This window comes from Equus przewalskii, chromosome 4 (assembly GCF_037783145.1).
Source record: "Equus przewalskii isolate Varuska chromosome 4, EquPr2, whole genome shotgun sequence".
NCBI classification, from domain to species: Eukaryota; Metazoa; Chordata; class Mammalia; order Perissodactyla; family Equidae; genus Equus; species Equus przewalskii.
The window spans coordinates 39022963-39042180 of record NC_091834.1 but is presented as its reverse complement, the minus strand read 5'-3'; the positions used below and the strand labels follow the sequence as shown (position 1 = coordinate 39042180).

The 19218-nt window shown below is 40.9% G+C and overlaps 1 protein-coding gene and 1 long non-coding RNA gene across 9 annotated transcripts in view; both read right to left on the bottom strand.

Annotated features, from left to right (window-relative positions):
• Positions 1-5133: 5133 nt before the first annotated feature.
• Positions 5134-8462, bottom strand: LOC139083030 (uncharacterized). The gene is made up of 2 exons (XR_011539525.1): positions 8325-8462; positions 5134-5466 (listed from the first exon to the last, which is right to left on the bottom strand). It is a non-coding gene; the product is annotated as an uncharacterized lncRNA (long non-coding RNA).
• Positions 8463-10427: 1965 nt separating this feature from the next.
• The window catches only part of ASB4 (ankyrin repeat and SOCS box containing 4), a 118605-nt gene continuing 109814 nt past the window's right edge, over positions 10428-19218 (bottom strand). For all 8 annotated transcript variants that reach the window (XM_070617554.1, XM_070617552.1, XM_070617551.1 and 5 more), the window contains 2 exons: positions 13507-13620; positions 10428-12478 (listed from right to left, as the gene is read on the bottom strand). In XM_070617554.1, the coding sequence (XP_070473655.1) occupies positions 12290-12478; positions 13507-13620 (303 nt within the window). In that variant the 3' untranslated portion in view covers positions 10428-12289. The remainder of the gene's footprint in view (positions 12479-13506; positions 13621-19218) is intronic.

The window sequence follows — 19218 nt, the reverse complement described above, 5'->3', positions numbered from 1 at the left end:
GTTAGGTACTTGTAGGGACTTTAAACTCAAAAAGTATTGGATGGGGAGATGGATGGATGGATGAATTGGGTGAATGCCTACATTTCAAGTAGTTGACTCTGTGAGAATGCATCTTGGTTAACGTCAATTTCATAAGCCAAAAAAGGAGTTGAATCTTAGAGACTTAGAGAACTATGAAAAACCATTTTGAAACAAAAGTTATGCCCTATACAAATATGGGGAATATACCAAAAGTTCCCCTAACAATGTTTACTTAAAAATTGACACGATTCTTGCAGGTATTACAGAGAAGAAGAAACCTTTTTAAATATTTGGTTTTAGAGCTGGGTCAAGATGGAGACACAGGATTTAGGAAGAGTCTGTGGAAGAGGGTAAAGAGGCCTCTAGTACCTCTGAGGAAGATTAAGATTTGCTCTCCACTTTGCCAGGACTGGTTGAATTTCAAGTAACCTTTGCGTTTCTTGCTGAAGCTGGAGCAGATGGCTAACTTGGGAGGACAGCCACTCAAACTCTGCCTGTATCTGTTTGAAGTGGGAAAGGTTGGTAACCTATTCTCCATGAGTGCTGCCTCCAAGGTCCATGGCCTGAGGCTCTGAGATGCAAAACAAATGACAGCAGAAAGAACAATTTGTATTTGCCTTTGGATAGCCTGATTATAGCTGCCCAAGGATGTTCTTTAGTAATCATTTAAAAACAAACCAAGGGGTGAAAAGTCCAGGGAAACAGTTGTAGGCTTGGTTTGGAAGGCTAGAGGAGCACCGAGGGACCGAAGCACCCTAGCACCACATAGCGTCCCCTTCTGAGGCAGGAGAGAGGCCTTGCTGTCTATTCTTGGCTTTGATCTGACTCTCTTATAAGTTTCTGGCAACCTCCCAGAGAGAACAGCGTGTTCCCTGCTGAGTGTATAAAGGGCTTCAAAACATGTTTGTGTGTGCAGCCCAGTAGGCAGGGCCTGCCTAGTCACTCCGTGTCACCTACTGCCTCTGTGGAGAGTCCGGGGAAGTCTTTGGCTCGGACCTGCTGTGCACGCCCTCACAATCTGGACTGACCCCTGGGTCCAGGCTGGGCACATGGCTGGTGTTTCTATGATGCCCACATAATCAGTGCAGAGATCAATTTTTATGGAACCTGAACATTCCTGCAGTCTGTGGTCCAAAAAATGTTCAGTTGCAAGGAGTAAATATAGATTGAGTTTCAGCTAACTTCCTGTTGTGGCCACAAAGGCCTCCTTTGGAAACTTGCACCTGTTTTCCAGGGTTAGATCTTCTGATTCAACATGATTACTCACCCTGGGGGAGCTGAGATAATGCAGATTAACACCAGCTCTGGGCACTGCCAGTTTGAAGGGATTAGTCACTCCCTGCTCCTCATACTCCCTTTCAGGAAAGTGAAATCTGAGCAGAAGGAAGGATTAGTCAGCCTGGCCTAAAGGACCCTTGAGGGGGCTGCTGGGCTTTCCAGTAAACAGAAAAAGGGTTGTCAGAATGACCATGAGCCCCCAGCTCCATCAGTAGGCAACCTAGGTCCACTTGTCTTGGACTCTATTAGCAAACAGCAGCCAAAATATTATGAAGTATCTTAGGGACAAACTGTTGGCTGTCATAAGATTTCATCATTACAGGCCTATTCTTGTGGATAAAGTAGGTCCATAAAAAATGGGGTCCACCATAGAACTTTCCAAAATCAAACTATTGGAATTTCTCCATCTTCAAATATATTCAGCACTTTCTTTAACCACTCCTAACACACCTTTCCTAGTATGTTCCTAAAAGTCAAAACATGAAACACAGAATTTGGGAAGCACAGAGTCGAGTGACAATTTTAACAGTTAGTAAGTAGGTGACCTTGGTGAAGTCGTTTCTGATCCTCATTTCCTCATTCCTATTTTATTCCTATAAAATAGGGATGGTACTAATAGCTACCACTTGTTGGCTGCTGACTATGTATCAGGCATTATGCTGAGCACTTTATAAGTTTTGCAAACAACTAGACAAAGATTTAATAATCACATCAGAATAATCACTGATGACAGATGATATAACACTCATTCATTCATTGAATAGTTATGTACTGAGTAACCACTAAATGCTAGGAATTGAGATTCAAAAGGGAAGAAATTGCAAAATATTTGAACAGGTGGTCTACCAAAGAAAATATATAAATAGCTAATAAGCACATGAAAAGTGTTTAACATCATTAGCCCTCAGAGAAACGCAAATTAGAACTACAGAGACAGATCACTACACATCCGTCAAAATAACTGAAGCTAATAAGACTGGCACACTCAATAGCGACAAGAATGTGCAGCAACCAGAACTCTCATATATTGCTGATGGAAGTGAGAAAAATGTACACCATTCTGGAAAACTGTTTGGCACTTTCTTATAAAGTTAAATATACGCCTACTGACTGACCTTTCGATTTCACTTCTAAATATTTACCCAAGGGAATTGGAAACATTCCTACAAAAATATTTGAGCAAGAATGTTTATAGCAAGTTTGTCCATTGTATTAGTCAAGGTTCTCCAGAGACAGAGAACCAATAGGCTGTGTATGTATAGAGAGGGAAAAATTTATTTTAAGGAATTGGCTCGTGAGATTGTAGGAGCTGGAAAGTTTGAAATCTGCAGGGCAGCTGACAAGCTGGATACCTAGTGAAAAGCCAATGCTTCAGTCATGAATCTGGAGGCTGTCTGGAGGCAGAATCCCTTCTTCCTCTGAGAACCTCAGTCTTTTTCTCATAAGGCCTCCAACTGATTGAATGAGGCCCACCCATATTATAGAGGGTAATCTGCCTCCATTATATGGAGTATTATGAATTGGAGTAAACTCAAAGTCTACTGATTTAAATGTTAATCACTTCTGAAAACTACCTTCACAGCATCATCTAGATTGGTGTTTGACCAAATATCTGAGTACCACAGCCTAACTAAGTTAACACATAAAATCAACCATCACACTATCATTTTCCTAAACTGGAAATAACACAAATGTCTATCAACGGGACAATGGATAAACATATTGTGGTACATTCATACAATTGAATACCACTAAGCAATAAAGAGGTACAAACTATTGATACATGCAAAAACATGGATGAATCGCCAATATATTATGTTAAGAGAAAGAAGCTGGACACAAAAGAGTATATGGTATATAATTTCATTTCTGTGAAGTTCAAGAACAGGCAAGTTTAATTTCTGGTGATAGAAATAGTATTGCCTATGAGAGGTGAGGTTTACTGGAAAGAGGCAGAAAGGAACATTCTGGGGTAATAAATGTATTGTTTATTTTGATTAGAGTGTTGATTACACAGGTATATACATTTGCAAACATTCACCCAACTATGTATTTAAAGGTTGTGCATTTTGCTGTATGTAAATTTTACCTTAATTTTTTAAAAAAGTAAAGAGAGTACACTTCTTTCCTTTAAGGAGGTTACAGCCTAGCTGGGGAGACAGACAGGCAGACAGACATTTACAATGTGATATGATGAGTGAGGCGCTTAACATCTTTAGCTTATTAAGGCTTTTACATGAGTAGGTGGGGAGTGGGCACTAGTATTTCTTAAGGCGCCCCAGATGTCCTAATGCGTAGTCCAGAGTGAGAATCACAGCCTTATCAGTGCCCAGGAGGTCTGGGACTTTGTCTGCCCTTATTCACCTTTGTTCAGCTCAACAATCTTTGTTGAGTAAATTCTATGCTTCCTGCCACCAAAAAAAAAGAAAAAGACCCTGTGCCAGAAATCATCACCTACCTTCTAATTATTCCAGCTTTTTATTTATGTTATGCCTGACCATGAGTCTGTGAGAACCTTGAGAAAAGAACCCAGAAATGACAAATAGATTTCATCTTGCCCATCAGCTACAAGCACTTGGCAGTGGCAGTCTAGAAACTGCGCTGAGGATTCTGAGATTGAGTCTAGGTTCAACAGGAGAGAATATCTCGATTGGTTTGTCTTGCCTGCTATAGATGTGAAAAGTGACATGCCACACTTTTGCCATCTCGAGAAAGCTCAAATTTAAGTGTCATGTAATAAGAAAGGTAAGCTATACAGATAGAGGGAGCACATGTTAAATGGGTCAGTCAGCCCTGTCACAAGGGAGAAAAAATATTTAAAGACTATTGAAAACCAACCCAAATATGAGCACATTGCGAGAGGGCCTATCTTGATTTGTTTCACCATGTCCAATGTCCACAAGTGGGCACATTCCTCCTGTAGGCTGCAGCACATGCAGAGGGCATGTCATTGAATTGAGATGTCCACACATTCTAGTCACTTCTGTTTGCTACAAGTGTGTTTAAACTTTTTTGGCATGTATGAGGTCTATAAGTCACTTATAGAAATCTTGAATTCAGCTGGAAGAATCCCTCAGGGTAGGACTATAACAATAATCACCATTTATTAGAAGTTAAACATGTGTCTGGCAAAGCTCAAGATATTTTACTTATTCTCCCATCAACTCTGTGATGCAGCAATTATTTCTCCTTAGTTGCAAAGGGGGAAACTGTCTCACAGAGACTAAGAGGCAGAGAGGAATTTGCACTCGGACTTTGCTGACTCCATTTGTTAGTCTGAGTGACCATCTATTATGCTAGGTAATCTTGGGAAGTAATTATTTTGGGCTTTTCCAAAAAGCAGCATCTCTGAGAGCTTACTGGTAGAGTTGTCTGACTGTGCAGCAATATGTGGGACACTAGGACCCTGGATCGGATGACTAGCCCCTTCCCTTCTTGCTTCTTGTTTGGCCCTGATCCCTCACCGCTAATCTATTGCTAAAAGAAAATGAACTCTTCCATGATTGTAGCTTTCAAACTGGGAACAAAGAATCGAAGAATTAGAGAGGGAGAAAGAAGCATCAAATTTCCAGTTTCTGGATGACTTAAGTGTCGTTGTCATGCATCCAAAGCAAAGTTTTGCAGAAGACACTGTCCCATCACTTGTTGACACTCCCCAGGAGCACTCTAACATGGCTCCTGCGTTGCCCCCACTGAGATCCTGGGCAAGCAAATGGAGGCAAAGAAAATATGCCAAGAATGAGGACAAGAGACAACAGGGAAGGAAGAAGAGAGGAAGGAGAGAGAGAGAGAAAGGGAAGTAGGACAGAAAGAAGGGAAATTAAATGAATACAATTCTAATGAAGTTGTTTATTTCAGTGCTACACAGAAAGGAACTAACTGCATTTTTTTTTTCTTCCAGATTCTGCAAACACAGGATAGAAACCCGTGGTTCTAAAATCTCTTCCTGATTCCCAGATCTCTTTCCAATGAAGGGCAGAGCAGATTTCTTTGAAACTGTAACCAGGAGATGAATGAAAGTTGTCTCAGAATATCTTTTGCCTTCCTTGAGCTTTCTGATTTAATCTTCTTCAGGGCTGCATTTTAGAATTGAGAGCCACCACGAGTTCCACAGCTCTGATTCATGGCAGGGAGAAAATTCTCCTCTGCTACCTTCTTCAAGCCAGACTGCCAAGATAAGAGAAGCGTTAAGGAAGAAGGCTTGGAACTGTTGGCCTCAGAGAGTTTGTACCACAGGGAAATCATTGTAGTCAAAATGCAATACAAAACACAAATCACTTCTCTGGCCTGCACACATGAGTAGCTTAGAAACTCTCTAAGTCTTCTGGCATGTTCTGCATAATCCCCCCCACATAGCAGATGCATGCACCATCTGAGCATTTATTGGGGTTCAGCTACATACAAGACACTGCTTTAGATGCTTTACAGGCATCAATTCATTAAGTTCCCCCAAAAGCCCTGTAAATCAGGTACTTTACTACTACCATCCAAATAAAGAAAGTGACACTCGGATTGAGAAACTGGCTCAAGTTCGCATGAATATTAAGTGGCACTATCAAGATTAAAGTCTAAACTATTGAATTCAAAAATCCATATTTTTTCCCTTCTGCCACACTACATTGCTAATACATGGGAGCAAATGCTTAGTAGTTTCTTTGGATGTATTTTTATCATAGAACTAGCCAAAAGTTACTTAGAAACAATTTCCTGCAGCCTAAGTGTTCCCAGATGGATCATCCGAGGAAGAGGCCTTTCATTGTCCCTCTGACTTCAGCAGTATTGGGAGTTCTGGGACCCCTGAAGAACTGTGATTATGTCAGTGCTTCTGTAAACAATTTATCACTTGAACGCTGCTGTGGGGAGAATTATAAGCAGTCCTAGAACTCCAAATTTTGCCTTTGTTCCTTCATCCTCTTATGCCCTGGAAGAAATATTTCCTTTATTTCCATGCAATTAAAAAAATTCTGTAGCTTTTGATAATAAAAAGAAATGCAAGGCTATACTTCCTTTTTGCTTGCGTAAATCATTCCATATGATTGGAAGGTTTTACATGAGAAGAAAATGATTAATTAATATCGTGTTTAGATATTTTTTCCCATCTAAATCTTCAGAATTGGGGGATAGTTTTTGGCATGGAAGAAGAGTTGAGGGTAATGGTAAATGCAATTATCTGCATTAAGCATCATGAAGATGCTCTGAAAATTATAAAATACCATATAAACGTTATGTAGTTGCATCATAGTTATTACTACAAAAGTTATAGGATTGGAAAAAGAGTAATTATGATAGCAATGTATTCCATTGCTTTCCCATACTGTTTTCCCATGTTTTAAAACATTTCCTAATTTGATTCCACTCAGCCCTACCAGCTTCATCCTCTACTCTCTACAACAAATCTTCATCTTCTACCTCCATCAAGTTTGTCTAATTGGTAAAGGTGAATGTTCATTGTACATTCCGGCTCTAACCCTTCACTAAGGCTACTCACTGACCATAAATGACATCCCTTCCACTGCCCTTCTCTTGCTCGAATTATTACCCAGACCCCACCCTTCTTCAGGTCACAGTCCAAGTCACCTCCCTGACCACTGGTCCACGGTGACCTCTATCTTCCCTCAACACCGATATCATTTACCATCCAGACCACCACCCAGGCTCTCACTGACTTGTCACAGTCCTATGTGTGTTTGCGCATCTGTGAAGATCCCTAGAGGAGATGAATTACCTACTCAATAAGGGTGATTGAAGAGAATTTCATTAAGGAAATTCATTTTTATAGAAATGTAGATAGCAAGAAATGATGAAGCACCTGGGACAAAGGCAACAGGAGGAAGCCTCGACTACCCCTAGGTCTGAAGGAACAAGTGGAGGAAGAGGTTATTATAAACCAGTAAGAACAGTAGCTTAGAAGAAGAGCTCCTAGCAGGAACTGTGGCTTGGGAAAGGGATTCAGCCGCTATCAAGAGGACGCCCAACAGGGAAGAGTCAGGAAGTGTCCAAAGCTCCGTCTCCTCCTGCCCTTTAGTCTCCCGCTGGTCTTCCCATTCCCTGAACCCACAGCTCATGCAGCCTATGGAAGTCATCCTGCCAGGACCCAGAGCAGGGCAGAGTTTGTGTTTGAAAGGGCAGCTCAATTTGTATGTCTTGCTTCCTGAATTGAATTGATTGTAATCTCCATTGGTTCCCTCCTCTTGTCAATCAAACACTGACTTTCGAGTTCCCCCAAATCTAGAAAGAGGCAGTGTGTAAAAGTCTTCCCTTTTCACTCAGGGCAGTGTCTGGACTCCTGGACTTTGAGAAGGCCGCCAGTCCCTATTTTCTGCTTCCAAGATCACCTTAAATGCCCCATGATGTTAGTTCTATTTTGTCAACTCTTCCATGCCTAACAAGCACTAAGAACTAATGCACCAGTGGCTTTAATTTAGGAGTATAAGATGGCATCGTTACTTTATTTCCTTGGCTGGATTAGCATATATTTGCATAGTTGTTATCCAATATCATTGAGGCATACCTCTAGCTGAGAAAACCAACTACCAATCCACTTAGTGTCAATAAAAAAAATTAAAAGAAAACGAAAAGAAAGCAAACAACTATTTCTTGGAGGATGGTTTTGCATATTTCATGCATTGCTTCTCATTGGTGACAAGTGTGACCAAACATATGAAGAAGGCAATTTATCACTGACATATGTGTTTTGAAAATCATTTCTAATCAACCATTTTATGGCAAGCTGACAGAAAAATAGCCCAGTTACTTGGTATCTAATTTTTTTTAAAAACCCAATGTATATTTTTTATTTTACTTCTCGGTGAAAACAAACAAAAACTGAGCCACTGAAAGTGAATCTTGCCATGACTTGGTATCAGCACTCCCCTCTTCCTGCCACATTTTGCACAGAGCCACACACGTACTAGTACCGAATAAACTCTTGAAGGTGAAAGAATAATTGAATGAAATCCTCCACGCCTCCACATTCATTCATTCTGATGTGCAACACCCTCACTGCCGGGAATCTCATTACTCACCTGCAGTCCTCCTGTGACAAAGTCAACCTCCTCCCACTCTTCCCCTCTTTGGAGATGGAAACAGCTGATAAACCCTCTCGGTCCACACAATAAATTTTAAAGTGACTACACAGCCTTCATGAAATAGTAAAAAGAGTCATGGCATCCTTGCTAAACCTACTTACAAAGGGCAAAGTTTCCAAAATGAATCAATTTGCTTGTTTGCTAATCCTCCAAATCAATGTTATTTCCCCCTCCATCACCCACCTCAAAAAAGCCCAAGAAGGTCAGGGACCTGATTTGTCTTATTCCCCCATTGATTCCAGCCATCAGCAAAGTGCCTGGCACATAGTAGGAGCTTAATAAATATTTCCAAAAATGAACAGAAATCTACCATGTATCACCTTCAGCTACAGCTTCACTCTAAGTATGGATTACCCCACTGATAGAAACCTTTCCCTAAATAATAATGATTACGGTAATAACAAGGACAATAATAACAATAAAATGCTTACTAAATCTTATGCTCTGTTTTATGCGTTTTCATGTATTAACAATTTAACCCTCTGATAGAGTTCAGGACATGCTACCCCAAAATATGGTGCCTTGGTATATTGACTATTTTCAGCTGAAGGAGTTCGAGGAAATGGCAGATCCAGGAGGGTCACTCTGATCCACCCTCCACCTTCTCCCCTGAAACAGGTCATAAAACCCTCCTGTGGGAGGTGCCCTCCCTATACTTGGAGGAAAGGAGCATCCTTCTCTCTGAAGACACAGGGACACCAGAGAAGAATCCTAACAGGCCTCGCTAAGTTTCCCCAGTTTACTACCCTTACCTCTTTCCCCTTAAAGACCTATCAAATTTCTTCTTGACTACTCACTCTTCATCAAACCTACCATAGAAATACTCAAGTCTAACTGTTTCTTCAGGTCTTCATTTCCTTACGAAGGCCTCTGTGTCATGGGTTTATATTAAATAAATCATGTCATTTATATTAAATAAATTTGCATGTTTTTCTCCTGTAATCTGTCTTTGTCAGTTTAATTTTCAGAGGCAGCCAGGGACTCTAAGAGGTTGCCTAGAGGGTCAAGGAAAACTTGCTCCTCCCCTACACTTCTAAGCAACCATATAACAGTCCTATGAGGTAGGTCCTATGATTACTCCCATTTCACAACTAAGGAAACTGAGGCATGGAACAAGTGTGCCATTTTCCCTGGCTACTGGGTCAAGTAAGGTTGGGAATCAAGATATAAACCCAGATATACAGGCACTAGAGCCAAAACTTTTAATGTCTAACTGCAGTGCATCTGTTTATACTCCTAAAGAAAGCGAGAATGAATTCCTTCCAGCTACCAGCTATGGTGTCTATGTTTCAAAGAAAAACAGTGAATAATTGGATTCTTTTTAAAAAGTTTTGAAAGTGTGCCAGTTTAAAACTTCATGAATTCTTCACAATCAGATGAGTCACAAAAATATAAGGCTCAGCTGTTTTTTCCAACATTAATAACCCACTGCAAATGTTTTGTAATTTTTCCTATGCCTACAATCAGCTTTGACTGCTGTGTTTTTTATTAGATGCCACTGGGTTCAGGATGGAAGGACTAACACTAGGTGATTAAAAAACAGAACACAAGTGTCTAGATCCTGAGAAGGAGAGAAAACTTTAAGGTGGTCTTTCCTTCAAATCAAAGATCCTTCCTCACATGTAACTTACAAAAGAGGAGATTTATTTTTCCAGGCCATTAAATGTCTATTTACAGAAAGTAACAAAGGTATCACGAGGACGTAATTTCCTCTGTTGCTCTTGCCCAGGGTTGTGTGAATGGTAAAAATGAAAGGAAATGAAAAACCCAAGAGGACAGAGATGGCGGTAGGCGGAAGAGAAGGATTCAGTACAATTTCTTTATTATTATGAAAACACTCTTGTTCCTATAGCAATACCCTGCATTTTATTTGTGTTTTCCCTTTACTTTCTTTTGAAAACATTATTTACAGGCACATTTCCTTATTCTCTCTTTCTTTAAATGTTGAAGACAGGAATGAAATGTGTAGAGTTCTTCAGTCTAACTGCTGAAAAGTCAATTAGGAAAAAGTCTTACCGGTAAATAAACAACTCACAAAGATGAAATAAAATAGAAGAGCTTTATTTAAGTTCTCTAAATAAAAATTCAGAGATGGGGTTAGATAACTTTAAATCCACGAATAAACAATTCAACACAAGTAGTTGCGTCCTAGGTTAACACAAAATGTTTAAGCATAAACAGACTGAGAAACAATATTTCCCCATGCAAGAAATATCCTCTCACTTTGTCTCCAGTATCAGTTTTATTGCCTAAGTTATAGTGCAAAATATTTCTCCCAAAATATTTGAGTAAAACTGATACTTCAGAAAGATTATGGTATCCACCTATGATTTTTCCTACACAGCATTGGGACTATGAGAATCCCAGTTTAGCGTAGTCTAGGTGGCAGGCTTGTGGAATATTTGACATCATCTCTACTCAAAACTCAAGCATCTAAAGTTAAGTAAGATGGAGAACTACACAGATAAAAGAAATCTGCTCACAACTGGCAAATAGATTTGTTTGTGCTTAATTACTGCTGCTCTAACTGCTAGAAGCAATGCTAAGAGGCAATGAGCTTATCTAACAGCGATTAGCAAGAACAAAAAAGTGAAGCAAAGTGGGCCTCATAAACCAGGAGGTCCAGAGGTTAAGCATCTACATTTCTCTTTCTGCAAACTACTAACAAGCCTGATTACCACACTTATCTTTCCAAGTTTCTCAAACTTTCACCATTTTCAAAAAGTCTTTCTTTTTCTGGAGCCAGCCATTGCTAGCAAAGTGCTCCTTGTCTTCTGGCTAAAATGCTCTGAAATGTCTGTCTGTTACACAAAAAGACCAAAGTCATCAACTTAAGTCTTTCCCTTTGCACACTTCTTTGCACGCATTTTTTTAAACGTTCTTGTCACATATATAGGAGCCACTGAGTGTGCAGTACTCTTCCCAAGGAGTCTGGGAAAGCACTAAACAGGAAATCATACTAAAATAAAACAACACTTAGATGTGCGGAGAGATTTCAAGTGAACACATTTACGCTCGCAGCAGCAGGAGATCCCTCTACGTCACACAATCCCTTCACTCTTCATCTTCAGGCTTAAAAGAAAACCAGACCTCGTGTCAGAAACGTGACTCTGAACGGCAAGCACTAAGAATGAGTCTGCACCTGTACTCTTGCCCCTGACATCTGACACGGCAGGTCCCTGCTTGTGTGTCCGGATCCTCTGCAAAATGGTGAGCCCCTGGAGGGCAGGAGTTGCTTCAGACTCATGGTTGCATCTCCAGTCTCTGGCTCAAGGAGAGAGTGTTGAAATGTCCGTTGTCGATTGTTAAGTGGACTGGTCTTTGTTTGCATTTCTAATTTGACTCAAAGATCTCCTTGTTTTGATTATGCGCATGTGCTTTCTTCAATAAATATAAGTTGAAGAGCTTGGTGTGGGGATAGGAGTTTGCGAAACTAGCAACAGTAATTTCTGCAAAGTGGGAACTGGGGAAGACACCAAGATTAAGAGGCCGATCACAAAGGCTGCTATTTTGCCAACTGAACGGTAATGTAAACTTGTTACTGATAAGAGAGCGAATGAGACTGGTTGTAAGAAAATCTGGGTCCCCTTTCAAATGAGAAAATATATGAAAATTTTTACAAAAATATATCAGGCACTTAGCAAGAGCACTATACATATCAGTTATTATTGTTATTTCAGTACTTTCTGGACACATTCTTGTCTCTAAGAATATCTTAACTTTACTTCTTGTTTGTTTCTCCTCACCATGATACTCTAGGATTAATGACATTGTGTTTGTAAAGTGTTTTAAAATCCCTGAAGTGTTATAATCAACCCAAGTACCATTTTATTTACGCAAACTGTGTCTACCCAGTGAGTCCACTTAAATATCTAGGATTGGAAACTTCTGTCTCATAAAACTTAATAAATGATTCCCTCCGGCTCTAAAAGCAAGTACTTTTTCAATGACAATGGGAGGGAAAGCAAAGGAATTACTCTGTGACATCTGCTGTGTAATGTTTTTCGAATGGCACATCTCGATAAATGCATGAGAGTCCTTGGAGAGTTACTGCACACAGTGAAGAGAGAATGGTAAAAATCCCAGTGTCTCTGCAAAGGAAGGCAAGACAGGTTAAAGTCAGAAAAGCCCCACGGTTTACATCAATAGAAATCAACAATGATGCATGTAAGTTCGACTTGATGCACAAGGCAGCTTTCCAGGGTCTCGGATAGGAAGACAAAATTAAATTTAAAATTGAGATACGGAGCTAGGGGAGTGATATGTGAGGAGGGAAGAGAGAGGAGGGGATAAAATACTCTACACTACAATTCGGAACGCACGAAATGAGATAAACTACACTTATATGAACTGCCTGGACCTGTGTAAACCAAAATAGCAATTTCAAATTAGTCTAAATATTATCGTATACCCTTTATGTGCCTAGTGTGACTCATACATTCAGATAGTTAATCAATCAGTAAGCTAAGGCAGGTTAATTAACTTTCGAAAGTTAAGATAGCTAATAAGTAGCAGAATAAGATTGCATCCAAGCCATCGGCCCCTAAGCCCAATGTACCTGATACCTGTCCACGCATTGGAGACAGCCTGTGACTGCCAAACCCAAGAACAGGAGGCTCCATGGCAGGACTGGTTTACAAAGGCAGCAGAGTCCACGTATGGAGCGAGGACTCAGCTTTGCCAATGGCTCTCTGTTGGCCCATTAGATGGTATTCAGGACTTTGTTTCCTGCTACTAATGGTCTGAAGATATTTAAAAGTAAATGAAATAATCTACATGGAACACTTTAATCTTCTGGTAAAAATGCTGTATGAGCAATCCCAAATATTATTATTATTATTAATTCATCTAAATTGATGAGAAGAAAGTAAAACTGCCCCTTTTATATACTTGTTCAACTTGCCCTTAAGTGGAGAAATTCCCAAGACACTCGCAATGCTACATACTTGATGATCTATTTACTCCACACCTGCATTTTATAACCTTTTGTCTCATTGCATTTGAGTAGGTCTTACAAGCATTCTCAAAACCAATTTTTTGAATTATAATTTTCTGCACTTCCATTGCAGTCTGGAAGTACTTTATAGTGAAAACCACGGGAAGTGAATTGACTCTTTACCTCCAAGTCATCATCAGGGATAGCTCTTTTCCACTTTACGTTCCACCTGATGTGTTCATAGGCATTGACTACAACTTCGATTGCTCTGGGATAAGAATGGCAAGCCTGTATCACCTGCAGAGGGAGGAGAAAGTTCCATTTGTTCAAGGCACATATATGATTCATTCCTTCCATTCACAGAGACATCAAGAATTCTTGGAGGGGCCGCCTCCGTGGCCGAGTGGTTAAGTTCGCACTCTCCGCTGCAGCAGCCCAGGGTTCGGATCCTGGGTGCCGACATGACACTGCTCGTCAGGCCACGTTGAGGCGGCATCCCACATCCCAGAACTAGAAGGACCTGCAACTAAGGTATACAACCATGTACGAGGGGTTTGGGAAGATAAAGCAGAAAAAAAAAAAAAAAGATTGGCAACAGTTGTTAGCTCAGGTGCCAATCTAAAAAAAAAAAACAAAAAACGAATTCATGGAGGGCCGGCCCAGTTGTGCAGTGGTTAAGCTGACACGTTCTGCTTCTCGGCAGCCCAGGGTTCGCCAGTTCGGATCCCAGGTGCGGACATGGCACCGCTTGGCAAAATTCATGCTGTGGTAGGTATCCCACGTATAAAGTAGAGGAAGATAGGCATGGATGTTATCTCAGGGCCAGTCTTCCTCAGCAAAAAGAGGAGGATTGGCAGTAGTTAGCTCAGGGCTAATCTTCCTCAAAAAAAAAAAAAAAGAATTCATGGATATGTAAGGCTTCTTGGAGCCCTGAAATGCTTTTGAGAAGTCTCATGCCTTTGAGTATTCAAACACACTGCCAGCCCCTATGGTGGATGGGAGGATTAATAAAATCAGACTAATTTCCTTCACTGTCTAGAAGCAAGCAAAAAAGAGTTGCTAACAAAAAGGTGGGAGCCTCCGGAAATGCATGCCCTGCTCTTAATTGAAGCAATTTTGAGATAGGTTGGTCTCAGAATACACTCCCAGCTGCCTGCGAAACTCTTTTGGCTCGATGGAAAAATTTCTTATCAAAAAGCTGAATATTACTAATTCAAGAATTTCAGTCTACTGGTGACTATGAGGTAAGTAAACAATTGAGTAACGTGATTGTTAACCAAAGATGTCCACCCAGTATAACGCCTGAAGACAACTGATGTCACATACCACACACTCGTTGGAATTTTAACACTCATCAACAAATAAAAGAAATGTAGTTATTTTGTTAGCACACTCTGTTCGACAGTTCTTTGGCCAACCAAAAAAACTGGAAAGCAGAGTCAAGGTGGTCAGCCTTTCCCTCAGGAGACAGAAAGATTTAACTTTCGATTTTAGACCAAATTGGATGTTTAACCAACCTTTGACGTAACCATGAAATTTGGACCTACCTGATCAATGAATCATGCAGTGTTTGTTAAGTGACAACGGAGGGATATATGAGACATACCCAAAAAGTAAAACACACTCGTTTCTGGTGAGAGGTTTACATAAGAATGAGAGGCAAAGACACATACATGAAGACCAACGGAGACACATGGTTGGTCCATATATTTAAGTGTTAGATTATATGGTTTAAAAAAATAGGAATTATAGAAATTCCAAGAGGAAGAGCTGTGGGAGTCGGGGTTAACCAGGAAAGATTTCTTGGAGGAGATGAGTTCAACGTTAGATGCTAGATAGTAAAAATGTGTGTGTGTGTGTGTGTGTGCGCGTACCCATGCCTAGATGCATGCACTTACGTCCCTATCTACAAGTGCAGGATCAGCAAATGTAACAGTTATGTTGAAAGGGAGGTACTTGAAGGGGCACAACAAGAAAAAATCAGGTTTATTATTTTCCTTTCTCCTTCCTATACAAACCCGCTCCCTGGAATCCTTTTCCATTATTGGTGTGAATACTCAGGTAGGACCCTCACCAGTTTCTCATGTTTAATAATAAAAAGTCCTCCAATCATTCTAAACACAAGAACAATGTCATCTTGGTAATAAACATGTTCATTTTAGTTGAATAATTGAAATTCCAAATTTTATTTAAATTAAAAGTTTCTCCTCTCTCGTAGCCCAAGACTGCTTCAAGCTCTAGTGGAAAAGGAGGTATTATGGGTATGACATAATAGGAAGTACATATTTGGTCTTTGTCCCTGGTTCCCAGCACAGAGCCCCTTAAACCCTTGGAGTTTCTTGAGTGATAGGAGCATATTTTGTTATTCATAATACTGTCCTATTAACTATTTCAATTATGCTAAAGAGGTGACTCTCCGTGGGGACTCTAGATAGCTTCAAGATGTGGGCTGGTTCCTGGAAAGACCTGGCCTTGTTTAGAGGGTTGGAACTTTTACACCCTTCTTCTCCCACCTCCAGGGAAGGGGACAGAGGCTGCAGATTAAGTTCAATCACCAATGGCCAACGATTCCATTAATCACACCTGGGTAATGAAACCTCCAAAAAAACCCTTAGTAGGTGAGGTTTGGGGACCTTCCAGGCTGGTGAATACGTCAAAGTCCTGGGAGGGTGACACACCTGGAGAGGAGAGGGAAGCTCTGTGCACTATCCCCAGACCTTGCCCTATGCATCTCTTCCAATTGTCTGTTCCTCAGTTGCATCTTTTATAACAAACAAGTACTAGTAAGTAAAGCACTTTCCTGAGTTCTGTGAGTTGTTTAGCAAGTTATCAAACCCAAGGAGGGAGTTGTGGGAATCCCCAAATTTTTAGTCAGCCTGGTATAAATGTGACTAGCTTGGGTACCCCATTCATGGCTGGCATCTCAAGTGGGGTCTTGTGGGACTGAGACCTTAACTTGTGAAGTCTGACTCTAACACCAGGTAGTTAGCGTCAGAATTTAAATGAATTGTTGGACACCGAGCTGGTGTCAGAGAATGGGAGAATTGGTTGGTGTGAGAAAAAACATCTCAGTGGGCTTTTCTATTTCCCCACCTTGTCTTTTCCTCCTCTCCTCCTCCCACTTGCCCCTTGACTGCTCAGGGTTTGGATGAGGGAGAAGGAGAGGAAAGGGGAAGCAAAGGTCTTGGCGGACTGGCACCAGCATGACCTCACATTGGTGCCTCTGTGCTGATCTCTTCCCCATGTGGGGAGTTTTGTGGGTTCTACAGCAAGCTGCCCAATTTGGAATAACAACTCTTTAGACAAGGGCAATGTCTCTCTTCAGATTGGCCCCTTACAGCCCTTGTCCCTCCCCAACAGAGGCATCCACCAGAACACCTCCAGCTTCTTTCTGCCGAGATGGCCCTATCTCTGGAAGTCCTTTGGGTGTGGCCTATGTTTATGTCAAACTGATCCAGCTGGCTCTCCAATGTGACCCACAACTGTCCACGGGGAACCTGCACCTCTGTCCCATTGTTAGCAAAAGTACTCTTGACCCCCAGTTTAGTCGCCTTTCTTTCCTTTGCCACCAGACAAGCACCTCCAGCTACAAACTTTCTCCTTTAAATTTTCTTGTGATAAGTCATGCATCAGTTCCAGTTTTCCCTTGAAACTTCAGAGAACATATATCAAGCTCTCTGTGAAGTCCTCTTAAAGCCCCTCTCACTGGACATGAGATGAGGAAAAGCCCCCATCCCCACCACTAGAAGGGAGGCATGCCTCTGCACTTAAATTTCTCCTAAGAAATTTTCTTCCTAATTTCCTGGTCCTTTTCAACCTCAACTTATTGTTAACAGTTGAGCAAAAGGTCATGAAACTGGTTTTCCCCACCCCTTTACAAGTCCTTCATAGGTGGTCTAGCTTTGCATTTTTCAATGTAGGGTGGTAAGTACCTAGTCTTGGGGCCTCAGGCAAAACTGAGACAGAAAGATTATCATTTTAATACCAAGTTAAGTAAACGTGTGTGTGTGTACACACCAAGGTCACACGAACGAAGGGCCCATGTCAGAAAAGGTCTAAAGTTAAGAGCAGGTAAGATGGAACCAGCTGACAGCACACCTGGAATGCCAGTCCAAAGAGCTTGGGATGGACTTAGGCAATAGGAGGCTATTACCCATTCTTAACAAGAAAGGGTTATATTCAATCAATGCATTCCATTAAGAAGCTTTCATTGAGCACTGTGCTTAGCACTGTGACAGTGATTCTGAGAAGTTTATGATCCAGTTTTTTGTCTTCAAGGAGTTTACAACCCAGGTGAAGAGAAAAGACATAGACATTTCAAAGAGTTAGAGAGCAATATAAGTCAGTAAATAATGAGACTAACTTAAAGATCACCAAGTGTCCCTTAAGGAACATGAAGCAAAGCACAAAGGAGAAAACAAGGATATTAAGGGCAGTGAGCAGTGAGGAGGCTGAACGGGAGTGCACCAAATGGCTTCACTATCAGTCACGAGAATGCTGAGAAGGAAGAAGTGGGGCTTAACGACTAACAGATGTGGGAAGTAAAGAATGCAACTTTAAAGCCAAATGGAGTACCACTGATGGAAATGAGGAGATTGGAGGGGCATACCAATTCGGGGACAGTTAGATACTGAGCAAGAGAATATTTCATATGCAATGTCCTAATGTCAGTCAAAAACGTGCATGATAGATGCTCTAAGGAGAAGGCCAAGACAGAGACAAAGATTTGTGCACCATCAAAGAATGTGCCGGCTAAAGTTATGATACTCAATGTACTCCAAGAGGGTCTAAGTGGAAAAGGTAGAGGACCGTGGTCTGGAGCTTCAGGAATTCTAATAGGCAGGACAGAGGAAGGAGGGAAAAAAGAGTACTTGTCATTTTTAAAGGACAACTTATGTGCTAGACACTATGTTAAATCTTTGCATGTTTAGCTCGCTCAATCTTCAAACAATTCTATGAGGTTAGTCCTACGATTATCCCCATTTTATAGATTTAAAATCGAAGGCTGAGAAAATTTAAACTCAAGGTTATTTAACTAGTAAATGAGAGAGCTAGGATTCAAACTCAGGTCTGTGTGACTCCAACCAGACCAATCGGAATGAAAGACACCAAATGAGGAGAGCATTCAAAGCTGGGTGATCAACAGGGCCGTGAAGATCAGAGAGATGAAGACAGATTAAATACCACCAAATTTGATTATAAGGTCAAGGTACCAGAAGTTGGGTGGACTGAAACAGGTAAGGGCCAAATTGTGGGAAATTGATAGGTGATGGATGCCCACTGTAAGTAAGACTGACCTGTACTCATCTTTAAGACCAGTGGTGTCATAGCACAAAGGGTTTTAGGGGCCCCATAAATAACTTTCCCTCTTAAGTTTAGAAACCATTAAAAAATAAAATGAACATGACAATCAATTGGAGAAAACTGATTAAATATAATATGTTTAGTTATAGGGCCACATAGAGCTTCCTAACACTCTACCCCCAAAATTAAATTTGCACCCCAAAACTGCAGGCCTCTCTCCAGTAGATAGAGCTTGTTCCTGGAAGCTTACCACACAGAGGAATCAAGACTTCAGGTATCCTCTAGGCCCAAAGTTAAGCAAGCAAACTCAGTTCTTCCCCCCAACTCATCAATCTTTCAAGTGGATTAAGGAAAGGTTGGGGAAAGAGGTTGCTGGAGGTTTTATTTTAGCAGAATTTTCCTTACAAAAACATGAGACAAAGGAACTGGCAACTCTCTTCTAAAACACATCAAAACCCAGCTCCAATGGCCCAGACCCAATGGGAATCAGAAATAACAAAATACGGTGAGATGCAGCAAGGTCATCAGAATAGGGACTGTGGGAAAAAAAAATGGTTTTTAAGAATTCTCTGATGTGGAGAGAAGGGAACC